Source organism: Hemiscyllium ocellatum, chromosome 19 (assembly GCF_020745735.1).
Source record: "Hemiscyllium ocellatum isolate sHemOce1 chromosome 19, sHemOce1.pat.X.cur, whole genome shotgun sequence".
Classification (NCBI taxonomy): Eukaryota; Metazoa; Chordata; class Chondrichthyes; order Orectolobiformes; family Hemiscylliidae; genus Hemiscyllium; species Hemiscyllium ocellatum.
This window is the reverse complement of record NC_083419.1, coordinates 61881928-61897489: the sequence shown is the minus strand read 5'-3', so window position 1 is coordinate 61897489 and position 15562 is coordinate 61881928. Positions and strand designations below refer to the sequence as shown.

Here is a 15562-nt window from a genome sequence, read left to right as displayed (position 1 = left end):
CTGTGAATTGCTCACTAACTTTCTACCTTGACTCAGTGGTAGAGCCCTGGCCTCTGAGTCTGCAGGTTATTGGCTTACTACTCCATTTAGTGTCTTGGGCACATATTCTAGCCTGATAATCCCATTGCCAGTGCTTCTGTTAAAGCAGTCAAGTTTGGGATAAAATGTTAAACTGAAATATAAAATTGGAAACACTGACAGCCTTTTCGGGTAAAAAGGCTTTTTTTTAAAGGCAGTATTTCAGAGAAAAGTACGAGAAGCTCTTCCCTGTATATCCTGTATTTATCCTTCAAGCACCATTACTTCTTGAAAAAGACACAGGGCAGGTTATCTGTCAGTTGTCTCATTGCGGTTTGTGGAATCTCGCTGTATGCCAGAGGGCTGCTGTGCTTCCTGCATCAAAAGGACTAGAGAAATTAATTACAAGTTTAATGTTTTGAATAACGAATATTGCACTCTTGAATGGCTGTTGCTTGTAACAAATACTTGCATTTATGTAATACCTTTAATGGGATCAAATGTCCCAGGTTGCTCCAAAGAAACAGTCCCAATAGAGAAATGCAACAGATCTCACTATTAATTTCTTCACTCAGAAATTGACTTGATGCATAGTTTTTCAAGCGTGTAAAGATATCACTATGCCCTTCCTGATCACAGCACTGGTCAACGTGCAACCCATGAACTGCATGGGGCCCTTCAAAGTATCAAAGTAAGTCATGGCATATGGATCTCTGGATGGCTACATGCAGTGAACTACCATTTATTGTGGAATCATATTAGTATTTAGCATGGAATGAGAGCAGAGATAACAAGGGGTGGTCACTAGAAAAGAACAAGTATTTGTTCCAATGATGGTATCGGTATTAAAACATTAGCAGTTCTCATATGAACAGCTTTGCTGTTGAATTTAAGTAATTTTACCTCTGCTTCCCTTGTGTTGTCAGTTCTACAATGTAGATGCCAGAACGTGTAGTTCTTTGCCAAATACTTTTCTTGCAAGGTCAAAATCTGAAAAATTGGCTATCAATTTCTACACACTAGATTTCTCTCCGTAGATGCTATCTGACCCGCTGTGATCTCCAGAATTTTCTGTTTTCAATCATTATAGCTTGGATGTAGGCTTAAGCCTTGCATATTTTGACTAGATCGGTGCAAGGATACTAATCACCAGGAAGATGTCACATCATTTTACATAGTGCTTAGAGGGATAACTTAGATCCCTTGATCACTTCTTAAATCTTATTTGAATATATTGACATTGCAGCAGTCCCATCCATTATTATGGTACACTGAAAATTACAACATCTTGTTTTTATAATAGTGTCCTTGATGTTCTAATAAATTTCCAAGACCTTTTTAGGAATCCAATTTGACAAAAGCTAATACCAGCTGAAAGAGGGAGATATTGGAACAGGTGACCACAGGTTTAGTCCAAAATAAGAGTTAGATTGTAAACAGTGTCTTAAAATAGGAATAGGATGGTGAGAGGTTTAGATTGAAGAGTCTAGGTGACACAAGGTAAAAGTTACATCAGAACTTAGCGTAAATAGACTGTTCAACTCTTCAATTAAGTACAGTACAGCTGCCCATCTGAGTATGGCCAGCGGTGATTGGGCTAAGGAACTGGTGCACAAAGATGGAGAAAAGCAGTTCTGAGGTTGAGACTGGAGGAAGTTACAGAGACTAGTATGGGAGTGGCTATGGAGGTGTTTGAAATGAATAAGAGGTACTAAACTACCTTGATAAGAATTGGATATTAGACTGTACCATAGCTGCTAAAATCCAAACTGCATCTCCCCTATCTTCATTCAATCTCCTGTTGGTATCAGTGAGTGCACTGTAGTTTTTGTTACATTGTAACAATTGAATAACTGGAGTGATGATTAAGGGTGACAATTGTGTTCAGACCTAAATTGAGAGCCATAGAATCTTGATTGATCATGTTCTTTTTTGTTCACTTCTTTTGATATTATTGCCATTGGCACTCCCTCTACCTGTTGATAAGACATTTTAGTAGGTAAAATATGTGAATGAGGCAATTTCTTTGCAACATTTTGGTACCTGCAAGTTTTAAACAACTTCACAGAACTTAGAGTATGGAAATACAAATATAAGGTGTTTGCTTTTCATTTCAGGCCATGACTTTCAGCAAAGTCCTCCAGAGTGATGCTTATGAAGAGATAGAGGACAAAACAGTGATGGCTATGGGTATCCTAAACACAATAGACACCATCTTGACTGTCGTGGAGGCTCACAAGGAGGTCAGTGACCATTTTGTTTGGACTCTGAGCATTTAGTGGTGAGATGGTTAGGTTAATCATATTTTGAAATTAATAAAGTCAGGTAAGTGATGCATGCATTAGAAGAAAGAGATGAGGCCTTTGACCTAACTTTGGTACATTTATTGTGTGTAGTGAAGTTGGTGGACAGTGTACCTGTTTTGAGCAAGTAGAACACATGGGCCAAGTTTATGTTGGGGAGGCGTAAGAGAGGAATGTGATAGTACAGTAATTATGAATGACAGTAGGGAATAAGCAAGAAATATACTCAAGATGTGCGGGACTGAAGTGGACAAAATAAATGAAAAGAATGGGGTAATGATGACAGACTTAATGTGCAAACCAAACTCTGTGTGTGTGTTGTTACACATACAGCAAATAGATGTGAAGTTATTAGTGCAAACATTTCAGAAAGTTATACATCACTAAATCTAATTGAAGGAAACAGTCCCAAATTCAGTAACATGTTTGTCCTGGAAATCAATGTTTGGAAGTTTCTCACTGTTTGATGATCAAGAGTCCATGGTCAGATATTGCAATTTTAAAGCAGTTTCTCTTTTCTTCATACAATAAGCTTGTGACTGTGCAATGACTAAGTGAGAGTTTCAGAAACATTACCAGTGTACCGGCTTGCCTTCAAGAGAAAGCACAGTTGCGTTCCCTACAGTACAGTGTTACACTCTGCAGTCTTTTTTGTTGCCAATTTTCTTTATATATTTCCCAGGTAATCATGCCCAGGTATTTTCTAAACTCTCTCCCCACAGCATCTCACCCGTTCCACCTTGCTGTATTGTGCTGTATATTCTGTTTGCACGGGGGAATTGGTCATCATTCATTCTCACTTCTCTCATGTGCTTATTGTAATAACTTTCTCCAGTGCAGTTTTACAAGTGTTATGAAACAAAAAAATTCAAATCTGCCAATGGCCCAAATCTATCTACTTATTTACCTTTGTGTGATAGAAGCATGTGGCTCCGAAAGCACCTCTCAAATTAGAGTAAAATGAAATCTGAAGTTAAAAGGATAAATATTTCCATGTTATATTGAGTGAGGAGCTCGATCAAATGACCTTTCGTAATTCCAAACTTTTCCTGTGACTTAATAGACATTGAGCAATTATTTTTCACTATTTTCATTTACTGGATGTGGGTATTACTGACCAAGCCAATATTTCTTGACCATCACCAGTTGTCCTGCATTCTTTAACTGATGCAATCCCTGAAGTGTAAGTACACTGTTAGTGCTAGTAGGGAGGGGCATCCTGCAACAATGACGGAATGGTGACTACATCTCCAAGTCAGGGTGGTGTATGAATTGGTGGGGAGTATCCATGTAATATGTTCCTATGCAGATTCTGCCCAGCTCCTCCTAGATGTGGAGGCTTTGATTTCAAGTAAATGTGTCAAAGGACCCTTGATGACCGCATCTTGTATTTGGTAAACTGGTAGTTTTGAATGTTGTTGAAGCTGTACTAATTCAGACAACTGGGGACTATCCCATTGCATTCTTGCCCTTGTCTTGTAGATGGGGACCAGGAATTGGAGAGTCAGAGATGAGTTACTCACAACAGAATTCCTCGCCTCTGAGCTACTCTTGTAGCCACAATATTTACGTGGCTGGTCCAGTCCAGTTTCTGGTTAGTAGTAATGCCAAGATATTGATAATAGGGAATTCAGTGATGGTAGTGTCATAGAATATAAAGGGGCAATGATTAGATTCTCTTTTTTGAGATGGTCATTGTCTGGCACTTGTGTGGCCAAATACTGCTTGCTATCTATCAGCTCCAGTCTGGATAACGTCCACCTCTTGCTGTATTTGAATATGAGCAGCTTCTCTATTTTGTGTTTCGCTCAGTCCTTGTTGTTCAGTGTAAAATGAAATTGTTTGCTGCTTTTGTAGTTGTGTCATTCTAAAGGTTTACCAATTAATTCATTCTGGGTGGGACAGCAGTGTCAAATGTTTTTTACTGCAATTCAGATGCTGTTCCAGCAAGAGGATGGAGTTTTTTTTGAGGAGCCTATTGAAGGTTTGAAGCTGAAACAAACTGCTTCATTTCACTCTTAACTCAGGAATTTTGTCCCTGTTTTTGAAGAGTTTTGTCTTCAATTAGAGATAAGAGAAGGTAAAACTTCTGGTAGATGTATTGAGAAATTGGATCTTTCTATTGCTTGCTCACCTTGATTGCTGTCTGTTTATCCCAGAGTAACAGTACACATCTTTTTCCTCCTCCATCTCCACCCTATCCTCCAGATTACACTGCAGCTCGAGGGCATCTGTTTGCAGGTGATTGGACTAGTACTTCAGAAACACGTAATAGGTACAGTTTATATCTGTTGTTTGAACTTTTGCTATTTAAATGCAATAAGGCCTTGATAACATTGTACAAATGTTAGGATTCTATAATCATCAGTGCACAAACACCTAACAGGATACTGAGAAAGAACTTAAATTTACATGGGAGCCACTTACTAGCTTAGAATGTCCGAAGTAATTTGCAGCTAATGAAATTGTAGTAGATACTTATTGAATTATTATAGAAAAAAACGCAGTGGCTATTTTGCACACAGCCAGGTCTCACAGTCAGCAAAGAAATAAATAATCAGATGTTTTTATGGCATGTGGCTTGAGGGATGAATATTGGCCAAGACATTGGGAGAACTCCCTGCTTTTCTTTGAAGTGGTGCCTTGAGATTGTTTACATCCATGAGAGAGCAGGCGGGCCTTGGTTTTACATGTATTGGAAAGCCTCTGATGATGTAGCTCTCTTCCTGTAGTGGACTGAATGTTCATGCAATTTATGTGATCAGGTGTGGGATAGAAGTACTACCTCTGAGTCATGGTTAACGTATGTTAATATTGACTAATTAACTTTTTTTTGCCATTCCTCAATATATTGTGTGTTTCTGATGTGTCAGTGTTAAGTGATTTCAGACTGTTTCTGCATTCCTTTCATAACTACAGTATTGTTCTACTAAAATAGCCTGTAATCTTGCCATGTTTTTATTCTGATGTTACTTTTACTCCTGATGAAAATGTAATAGCTTTTCCTTTATTTGAGACTTCTTCAATAGTAATCCCTGCTTTCTTTCTGCTGCAGAGTTCTATGAAGAGGTTCTGTCCCTTGCATATAGTTTAACATGTCAAGTCATATCACCTAATATGTGGCAACTTCTTGGTGTTCTTTATGAAGTCCTTCAGCAAGACTGCTTTGAATATTTCACAGGTATTCCCAGTTATTCCTTTGAATACGTTTCAAAAACTACATATTGCAACAGCAAGTTTGGCTTCAAATGCACAATTTACCATTGATAATAACGTCCAATATGGTATATCTATATAACCGAGAATTCAAATTTCAGGTAATCCTGCATTACTAAACTTGACACAATTTAATTAGTTGTCTAATTTTTTTAAAAACTGGATTTGAAACCCACTAGTCTGAATTTCTTTGCTATGAGTCCTTACTTGATTGTGAAAGTAGATGTAAGCTATTAGATAAGCAAAACTAATGTGGATGTCAGCAAAATAATATAACTGGCTTAGCCTGCAATGAGATCTGTCCAAGGTTTGATCGAAGACCATGAGAGACACCATTTGAAATTGTGCCATGAAGATCGCTGTGAAAAGTGGACAGAAGTGAGATAGAAGAATGATATTCTAAAGATGGTTTAATGAATTCTGCAGTAATAGGCTGTTGATAAAATTAGTGTGATTTAATTGTTCCAATGAGTAACCAGATCAAATAACATTGACTTTCATGTGCTGTTCAACACTTCTTGTGAGTGATCTACATTTGAGCTTGAATGTAGACATTTTTATCTCTCAAATATAAAAAGTATGAGTCTATTACATTTGCAGACTACATTTAGCATCTAATAAAAAAAATCACATCTTGAATAAAGTAGGTATTTTGCTCAAACAAAACAAGAAGTCTTCTCCAGGCTGAATAAGGAACTATTAAATGTTTGTTTATTATCTTAACCATACTGGTTAGCTGAATGGCAAAACCATATTTATTGATTGCGTATGAAGAGCTTGCATGTTGGCTAAACATGCAACCACACTACTTTCTCAACAGTACAACTTCCAATTGGATGATAAAGAAGCCCCCACAGAAAACTGCATATTTTAAAAGGCTCAAGCTTTAAAATATATATACACATATCTGAATTAGTGCTGTCAGTTATTGCAGTTGCCATTTTTCCTTCTATCTCACTGATATATACAGCTCTATTAATAAACATTTTGATTAAAAAATGCATAGCTACACCTCAAGTTATTAACTTTGCCCTATTTTCCCCCCAAACATGTCAATATTTTGTCCTGTTTGGCAAACCATTCATTTTCTTTCAAGAAGCACTTGACATTAAATATTGTGCAGATTTTGCCTTTTCCCTTTGGCCTTCATTTGGCCCAGTCTGATCTTAAATGTATGATCATCAGTGAATTTTGATGACTAACCATTTCTCCACTGGTGGAAGGCAGTTATCTCTTAAAGCCCAAATGTGGTTCTGTTGTATCACTGTTGCTCATACGAAAGTGCAGCAATTGAGAAGGAGACAACATAGACGAAATATACTCACCTCATCCTCAATCTGTTGGAGCCAACCTAATTCTGGATCAGTGGTGCTGGAAGAGCACAGCAGTTCAGGCAGCATCCAAAGTGCAGCGAAATCGACGTTTCGGGCAAAAGCCCTTCATGACCAATCAACCACACCGCCCCGTGGCCCAACATTTCAACTCCCCCTTCCACTCTGCCGAGGGCATGGAGGTCCTGAGCCTCCTTCACTGCCGCTCCCTCACCACCAGACACCTGGAGGAAGAACGCCTCATCTTCTGTCTCGGAACACTTCAACCCCAGGGCATCAATGTGGACTTCAACAGTTTCCTCATTTCCCCTTCCCCCACCTCACCCTAGTTCCAAACTTCCAGCTCAGCACTGTCCCCATGACTTGTCCAGACTTGTCCTACCTGCCTAGCTCCTTTTCCACCTATCCACTCCACCCTCTCCTCCCTGACCTATCAACTTCACCTCCTCCCCCACTCACGTATTGTACTCTATGCTACTTTCTCCCCACCCCCACCCTCCTCTAGTTTATCTCTCCACGTTTCAGGCTCACTACTTTTATTCCTGATGAAGGGCTTTTGCCTGAAACGTCAATTTCGCTGCTCCTTGGATGCTGTCTGAACTGCTGTGCTCTTCCAGCACCACTAATCCAGAATCTGGTTTCCAGCATCTGCAGTCATTGTTTTTACCTGGAGCCAACCTAACTTCAGTCTTGACCATAGCCTCCTATGGGGAAGAATTAAACAGATCAGCTTTAAGGTCTGAGGAGAAGCTCCGTTATAGCTTACAGGCAGTGCTCATACTGCACTAATGGATCCTGGCTTTATGGTCTTTCAAATCTAGTCCACACCCATTATATTTTACAACACTGTGCCTCATTAACTCAATTATGTAACTAAGTCACCTTTGAAAATCAGGCTAATAATATATCTACTACTTTTAAATTGTTCAACATGGAAATGGGTGTCAGATTTCAGTCTTTTAACATTTTAATGATGCCTCTCTATGTCTGTCTCTTGTACCTGTTGAGGTTTAAAACCCTACCCGCTGTCACCTCCCCCACTGCTTCCTCCTTCTCCTATATTCTGTCAAACACAGTCATATCAAATGGTCAACCTGTTGGGTGTAATCAAAAATAAAAATGCTGCCGATGTTGAAAATTTGAAAGTGTTCTGCTTATAGGTTATTTATCTGACACATTGAGTCTCTTTCTGTAGATGCTGCCTGATCTGAGTATTTTCAATACGCTTAATTTTATTTCATCATCTTGATTGATGTTTCCAATCTTAAATTGGTGAATCTGATCATTTCATAAATTCCCTCCACCGTTCTAGGAATTGCTAACCCGAGATATCAAGTCAGCCTTCTTAGCCCACTGTTCCCAGAGTGGGAAATTGTTTAAAAGTAAGCTCAGAACGTTGTGTTGTAGATTTGACGTTATTAAAATGGCTGTAATATGAATATCATTTTTTCCATTTCCACCTTTTCAGTTCAGAAGAAGTCCATATCGGACTCAAAACATGAATATTTAATTCTGTTTCTCTCTCTCCAAGTTGGCCCTGTTGGGTTTCTCCAGCACCTTTCCAACCTGGTCTCTCTGCCAGTCGAGTAAGGAACTCTTTGTGGTTGCAGCATCTTTCCACACTGAAAGAGCACACAACTTGTATAACTGCAATCTTTACTTTCAGGAAACTAAACTTTACAGGCAAATTGTATCATCTCTGTTAGTGGAGAAATTATGAGCCAATTTAAACCTTATATCATCAAACCGAGCTAAGAGACAATTTAGCAACTTGATGAATGTGAAAGGACATTATTACAGGCGTATTATGATTGGCTGTTTTCTACAGACTACTATAAAAATCAGCTACAAGAAAGTTTTGCTCTACTTAATTAGCAGCTATTCAAATTTCAATGCTTGGTTTACTGCTCTCCATGGAGACATTCTTAGAATTTGCTTTTGTTACCAATATAAAAGGTTTTGCGTGAGTTATGATTGTCACAATAATGACACTTGGAACTCGCAAATGTGGTTGGAAATCAAGGTTTAAAAAAAGCCATGAAGAGTTGGTAAATTTAACAGATCTCTTTCATTTTCTCTCCTTGTCTAATCTCTTCAAAACTATGTGCGCTTCAGCTAAGGCTTCTTTGCTGTTCATGTCCAAATGTGTGATATCTCCATCTTGGATAGGGGGAGCAGATGCATTGGAAGACCATTGCCCCCAGCAGATTCCCTTCCGAGTGTCAGATCATCCTAATTTGCAACAGTATTGCCACTCCTGTGTCAGTGGGTCAGGATCCTAGAACTCCCTCCCTTAAACACTTGGGTGCACCTAAATCACTTGAACAGCAGTGACTCAAAAAGGCAGCTCCCTTCCACCTTCTCAAGGGCAAGTAGTGATAAAATCTGAATTTTGACCTTATCGTCAAGAACAGATTTAAAGGAAAGAAATGTGTAACTCTGCCAGTTTACTGAGTTCCTGGACCTACACATTTCTTGTACACCATCGATGCTCCATCCCAAACTAGCTACCATCAGGACATTCTCCACCTCTGCCTTGAACAAAGACCTATCTGGAACGGTGCATTTGTTCACACATTGAGTAACTTTTCCTTTGACTTCAGCTGCTTCCTCCAAACAAAAGGTGATTTCCAATTTGAATCCATACAGGTCCTCGCCGCATCTGTCTTTTTTGTGAGATATGTTGAATGTTCTTTGCTCTGGATCTTCCTAAATTGCATCCCTCACCTTTTCTTCCTTTACATTAAGGTCTTTGCACGCCATTTTGTGCTTTTGCCCTACTTTCATTTGCCACAGTTCCCTCGCCTTCACGTGATCCAACTCTGACCTTTCTCTTCCCTTGACTTTTCTGTTTCCTTCACTGGCACGATGCTGTTAATCTGCATCTATGCATAACCCACTGACTACTACTCTGCTTCCATATGCTTCCTGAAAGGCTCTAATTCATTGTCCCAAATTTTCCATTTTGATTGTGTTGCCTGCCATATCAGTTTACTAAGATGTATTTTTTTCCTCAACTGTGGATTTCCCTCCACCATGGTTTGCAGGATGTTCAAATGTATCCATTCCATTTTCCATACCATCACCTTGTTTGTTACTTTCATCCCATAATTCTTGTCCTCCTCCTGTACTCTAGCAATCTCCATATTCAACAGATGCTCTGTCATTTCGGCCACTTCCAATATGAGATGCTCACATCAAATGTGTATTTCCATCCCATCTCTTCCGACATTTTAAAGGATCGTTCCTACCGTGTCACTTGGTCCTCTCTTTAGTCACCACAACACCCTCACTTCTAATGGCAGCTTCCTAGGCAAGCTCAGACATTGCAATACCTGGTTTGTTACCTTGTAGCCTCCTCTGGTCAAAACCCCAAACAGTGTTTCTGAGACAGCAGTTTCCTGTATCTCTTCCAATTGAGTATGCTGTATTTCTGCTCTGCCTGGGGAACCAAATGCAGTTAGGTGGGCATTCATCAATCATCTTTGTTTGGCCTTCAGTTGTGACCCAGCTTCCCGCTTCTCGTCACTTTAATTGCCCATCCCAGAAAATATAATGAGTTAAGACCATAAGAAGTATGAGCAGCTGTTGGCCATTCAGTCTTCAGCTTCCTAGGCTCTTTCAGTGAAGCTCAAAGAACATTTTTCTCCATATTATTTCAGAGTCTTCTGGACTAAATAATTTTAGATCATAATCATTGCCTCCTGTTTTGGGAAGCGTCTATCTATCCAGATCTATCTTTTGTTTCTTATTTGATTTGTTTGTTTTGCTTTAAATCGTCATCCTTTTTTTCATTTAACTTCTCCTGTTCTCCATGAATCATTCACCTGCCTTTTTGTGATTTTCTCTGGATATGTGTATGGTTTAAACATGCCGAATGTCTAGCTTTTTCAGTTTTGACAAAAAAAGAGGAGCTGAAATTCTCTCACCACTGAAGCTGTCTGACCTGCTGTGTGTTTCCAGCATTTTTTGGTGTTGTTTCAATAAATTACCATTTTGTTGAATAAGTAAAGGAGCCAGATAGTCAAATTTATCCAAATAAACAAGAAACACACTTCTACACAGGTATCCAAAAAGGAAGTGATGATTTGGAATACCTAGAAGATGATTATGTTCTTCAGCTGGACTCGCTTTTAAGTTTACTGCTTGGGTTCTTCCTGTCGGAAAAGTCTGACATAAAATGAAGTTTAATTGCTTTTTGTTGAAGAAAACAATCGAATCACCAGGTACTTGAACATATCCAGTTGCAAAATAATTTGATTTCTTCACATGAGAATTGAGGACAGTTGGTAACACTGCAGTTGTTATGAAGAAGCTTTGTATTTAATAACGCTTGGGACACCCGAGTTTTTGAAGGATTATGGAAGCTGAATTTATTTCAAGTTTTGTGGAAATGTCTGAGTTTTGTTTTGTATTGTAAAAGAGGTAATTGAAAGTTTACTGTAGAATTTGGAGATTATTTTTAACATACCAATCGCGACTGGTTATAACAGCATGCTTTGCTTTAGAGCTCAGCTGAGGTTATTTTGAACAGTGACTGGCATGGAGAGATGCTTATTTTGTCTGGTTCATTGGAGGGCAATCTGCTAATCAACAAGCTGAGTTGGAGAAACATTTGCTCAGAACAAGCTGCTGAACTGACCATTCTCACTTGTGAAAAGAAAATCTCCTTGAGTTCAGGGTGAAACCTGTTCACTTGGAAAACTGGTTTCAAAAACTAGAATCAAGCAGAGTCAGGCATGACTTCACAAAGGGGATATCATGCTCATAAATTCATTAGAACTGTTTGAAAATTAACAAGTGGGATAGATAAAGATTAATCAGTGATGTATTTTTATGTGATTTTTTAAACTCATTTATTAAGGGACCACGTGTTAAACTACTTAATAAGAGCCCCTGGTGTTAGATGTAGTATATTAGCATTGATAGAGGATTGGCTAACAAATGAGAGGACAGATAGTTGGAAAAGGTTGGGGGGTACTTCCAAAATGGCAACCTACAATTAATGGAGTGTCGCAGAGATCAGTGCTAGGGCCACGTTCACTTATAATGTATATTAATGACTTGGATGAGGGACGTGCACGTACTATAACGAAGTTTACAAATGACACAAATAGATGGGAAGGCAAGTGGTGAGAGTGGCACCTAGGGTCTGCAGAGGGATATCAACATGTTCAGCGAATGGGCAGAAACTTGGAAGACATAATAGATTTTGGAAAAATGAGAGGTTATGCACTTTGCAGGAAGAATAGAGGACCTGAATATTATTTAAAGAAGAAAGAGTAAGCTGCATTAATCTACAGCACATAAGGATTTGGGAGTCGTCACAAAAAGCCAGCTTAGAAGCTCAACAGGTAATAGGGAAAGCAAATGAAAAGTTAGACTTTATTTAAAAAGGAATAGATAATAAAACAGAGAGGTCTTGCTAAGACTATACAAGCTATTGCTGAGAACAAACCAAAAATATTGTGAACAGTTTTGGTCCCCCATTGAAGAAAAGATGTCTTGGCATTGAAGACAGACCAGAGCCGGTTCACGAGGTGGATCCCGGTTATGGAGGGGTTGTCTCATTGGAGTTTATTGAATCTGGCAATATCCATAGGGAACTTAACACGGTAGATGTGGAAAGGTTGCTTCCCCTTGTGGGAAGAGCTTCGAACAAAAAACGTAATATCATAATAAGGATTCGTCAATTTAAAACAGAGATGAAGAGGAATTTCTTTGCTGAAAGAAGTCAATCTATTACCGGAGAATTAATTACCGGAGAAGATTGTCGAAGCCGTTTCATGAAGTATATTAAATACTGAGGTACAGATTTTTAATCAGTAAGAGAGATCAGATTTTATGGGGAAAAGGCAGGAAAATAAATTTGAGGACTATTACATAAGTCATGATCTCCTTGAATAATGGAGAAACTTGATGGACTGAATGGCTTGCTGATGCTCATCCTATGGTCTTATCTCAATTATATTTCCCCAACAAGCTATGTTTGAAATAATTCAGAGACAGCAGTTTGTAATTATGATTTGACCACACCAGCCAGAACATTAGAGCAATGCTGAAACTTGATAAAGCTGTACATTATGTGAATTAGGCAACATCTGGAATACTCTGTGTAGTTCTGTGTGGATTATAAGAAGGATGCGATTGCAGAGGAGATTTTCCATGGTGCTTCCTGGACTGGAGTGATTCAATTATAGATAGAGACATTAGGTTACAGTTGTCTTCCTTGGACCAGAGAAGCCTGAGAGGAGAACCTGATTGAGGTGATAGTTATGAGAAGCATAGATAGGGAGAAATGTTTTTCCTTTATAGTGTGCTTAATAAGCAAGGGGGACAATTTTAAGGTACCAAGCAGGAAATTCAGAGATTTAAAGATTATTTTTTCAAGCAGAGGGTGGTGCGTATCTGGAACTCACTGCCCACAAGGATGGTAGAGGTTTGAACCCTCAAGACATTTTACCAATACAGATAAACGGTGGAAAAGACATAACTTATATAATGGGCAAAGTGCTGGAAATTGCTGGGGGGGGAGGGTGGGAGATGGTGTGGGGAGGTGTGTGTTGTTGGTCACCTTTGTAACTGGAAAAAGTATTTTACTTTTTTGCTCTGACCTGTGGAGTAGTGGGACAAGAGAGATGGTGCTCTCTGCCAATGTAAGTTGCAACACAATACCCAGAGCAGTCATTGTATATTATTGTAAGTGTAAAGAAAGCCCATTTATATAAAATGCTCATGCTGGAGGAATTCTGTTTCTGTTCTCTTTCAGATATGATGCCTCTTTTACATAATTATGTGACCGTAGACACTGATGCATTTCTGTCTAATCCAAAAAACGTAGAGATTATTTATAACTTGTGTAAAAAGGTGAGTTCTTAAAGTCAAGTATTAGCTAACGAAAGCTAAACCCTACATTTATCTAACTTTTTACGCCCACAAACCTTCCTGCAAATGAATTACTTTTGATGTCGAGTCAGCACCATATTGTGGGAGTAGACAGCAGTTTGTTTAGTCTTTGTAAGAGCCACTTACTTGTCCTACTTTTGCCCACAGCCCTGCATATTTTTGTTTCTCATCAAATGATTATCCAGTTCTCACCTGAAAACCTTTACTGAATTTGCCTTCATCATACAATTGGTAGTGCTTTCCAAATCCTAACCATTCGGTATGTAAAACAAAATATTGCTCAAGTCACTAATACTTCTTTTGCCAATCACCTTACGCCAGTCTTGTCTCCTTCTGTCCTCAAAGTCCCATTAAGAGCAACAGAATTAATGATCATTAAATCTGATTTGGTAGTATTGTCTAAGAAATAAATGTTGGTTCATTCACATGGAGAGGTTCTCTGCTCTTTGCAAAGTAATATGGGAACTTCTAAACTTATCAGAACAGGCATCCTTGGCTGAATGTCCCACAGAGCAATTGGGTTAATGCCCCTCAGAACAGGAATCTTTGGCTTAAAGTCTCATATGAAAGGTGGCATCTCCAGTAAGTCAGCATTTTTTTAATCCAATTAGTCATTTATAGGAGGCTAAAGTTAGAGTAATATGGCAGAGTACAGGCAAGAGCTAGTGTCAGATGGAATAGTGATGGGTTTTATGGAAATAGGAAGTTACGAAGCATGACAGGATTCAAATGTGTGGATCAAGTTTTTTTTTAATAGGATATGGGCAGCCAAGGTTTAGATAAACTGCACTTTAGGAATGGATGGGAGGCCAACTATCAGCACAGATTATGTGCTTAAATTTTGGCGGGAATCTTGAATCGACAGCCATTCAGTGCTGCCAGATAATTATGGAGGATGGTGAATTTGCACAGAATACTAAGTTGAATTTTGTTCTTGTAAGAAATGCTGATGCTGAGAAGTTAATTTTATTTATATTTTTTATGAATTTGACTAAATCAGATATTTACAGTGAAGCAAAGTTTGGGTTAATTTTTTTTTATTCCTTTCAAGGTGTCTCATCCTCTCCTTGGTACAATCAGTGCCATCTGTGAACTTTCCATTTTTTTAGATTGACTGTAGTGCACCTAGATTGGGTTGCAGCATTGTAATCAGCAACCTCTGAAGAAATACACATGACGTGACAGGGCATTGGGTCTGGCTGAGTTCCTCTAGCAATACAAATGCCAGCATGCAGTACTCCATGTTGAGGCTTACATGCCCAGATTCTTGGGAGGTGGTGGGGACACATTTTCATTTGGCATTTGCTATGTCGAATGTTTTCTAGAAAGAAGAGAGAATGGAAAGGGGTTAAAAATAAGTGTTACTATTACAGTGTTTTTTTTATGCTCTGAAAATTGGTAATTATATCAGACCCTCATTCGAGAATTTTTGCCAATTCTCTTTGTTTCACTCACTCCTGTCCTAGGCATAGCTGTTCACAAATTATCCGGGCCCTACATAATATATTGCTAATTAAACGAGCAAAAGTTTACTCATGGCTTCATCACTAGTTGATCGTAGCATTGCAACATAGTTGCAGATAATGACAGAGTAAATAGGGAGAAACTGTTCCTTTCGACAGAAGGAGACAAGACTGGCGTAAGGTGATTGGCAAAAGAAGTATTAGTGACTTGAGCAATATTTTGTTTTACATACCGAATGGTTAGGATTTGGAAAGCACTACCAATTGTATGATGAAGGCAAATTCAGTAAAGGTTTTCAGATGAGAACTGGATAATCTATTGATG

General features: G+C 38.7%; 1 protein-coding gene across 1 annotated transcript in view; it reads left to right on the top strand.

The window, feature by feature from the left end:
* The window catches only part of ipo8 (importin 8), a 103762-nt gene that overhangs the window by 73966 nt on the left and 14234 nt on the right, over positions 1–15562 (top strand). The window contains exons 16-19 of the mRNA XM_060839996.1: positions 2136–2261; positions 4530–4596; positions 5377–5502; positions 13638–13735. Coding sequence (XP_060695979.1) covers positions 2136–2261; positions 4530–4596; positions 5377–5502; positions 13638–13735 — 417 coding nt within the window. The remainder of the gene's footprint in view (positions 1–2135; positions 2262–4529; positions 4597–5376; positions 5503–13637; positions 13736–15562) is intronic.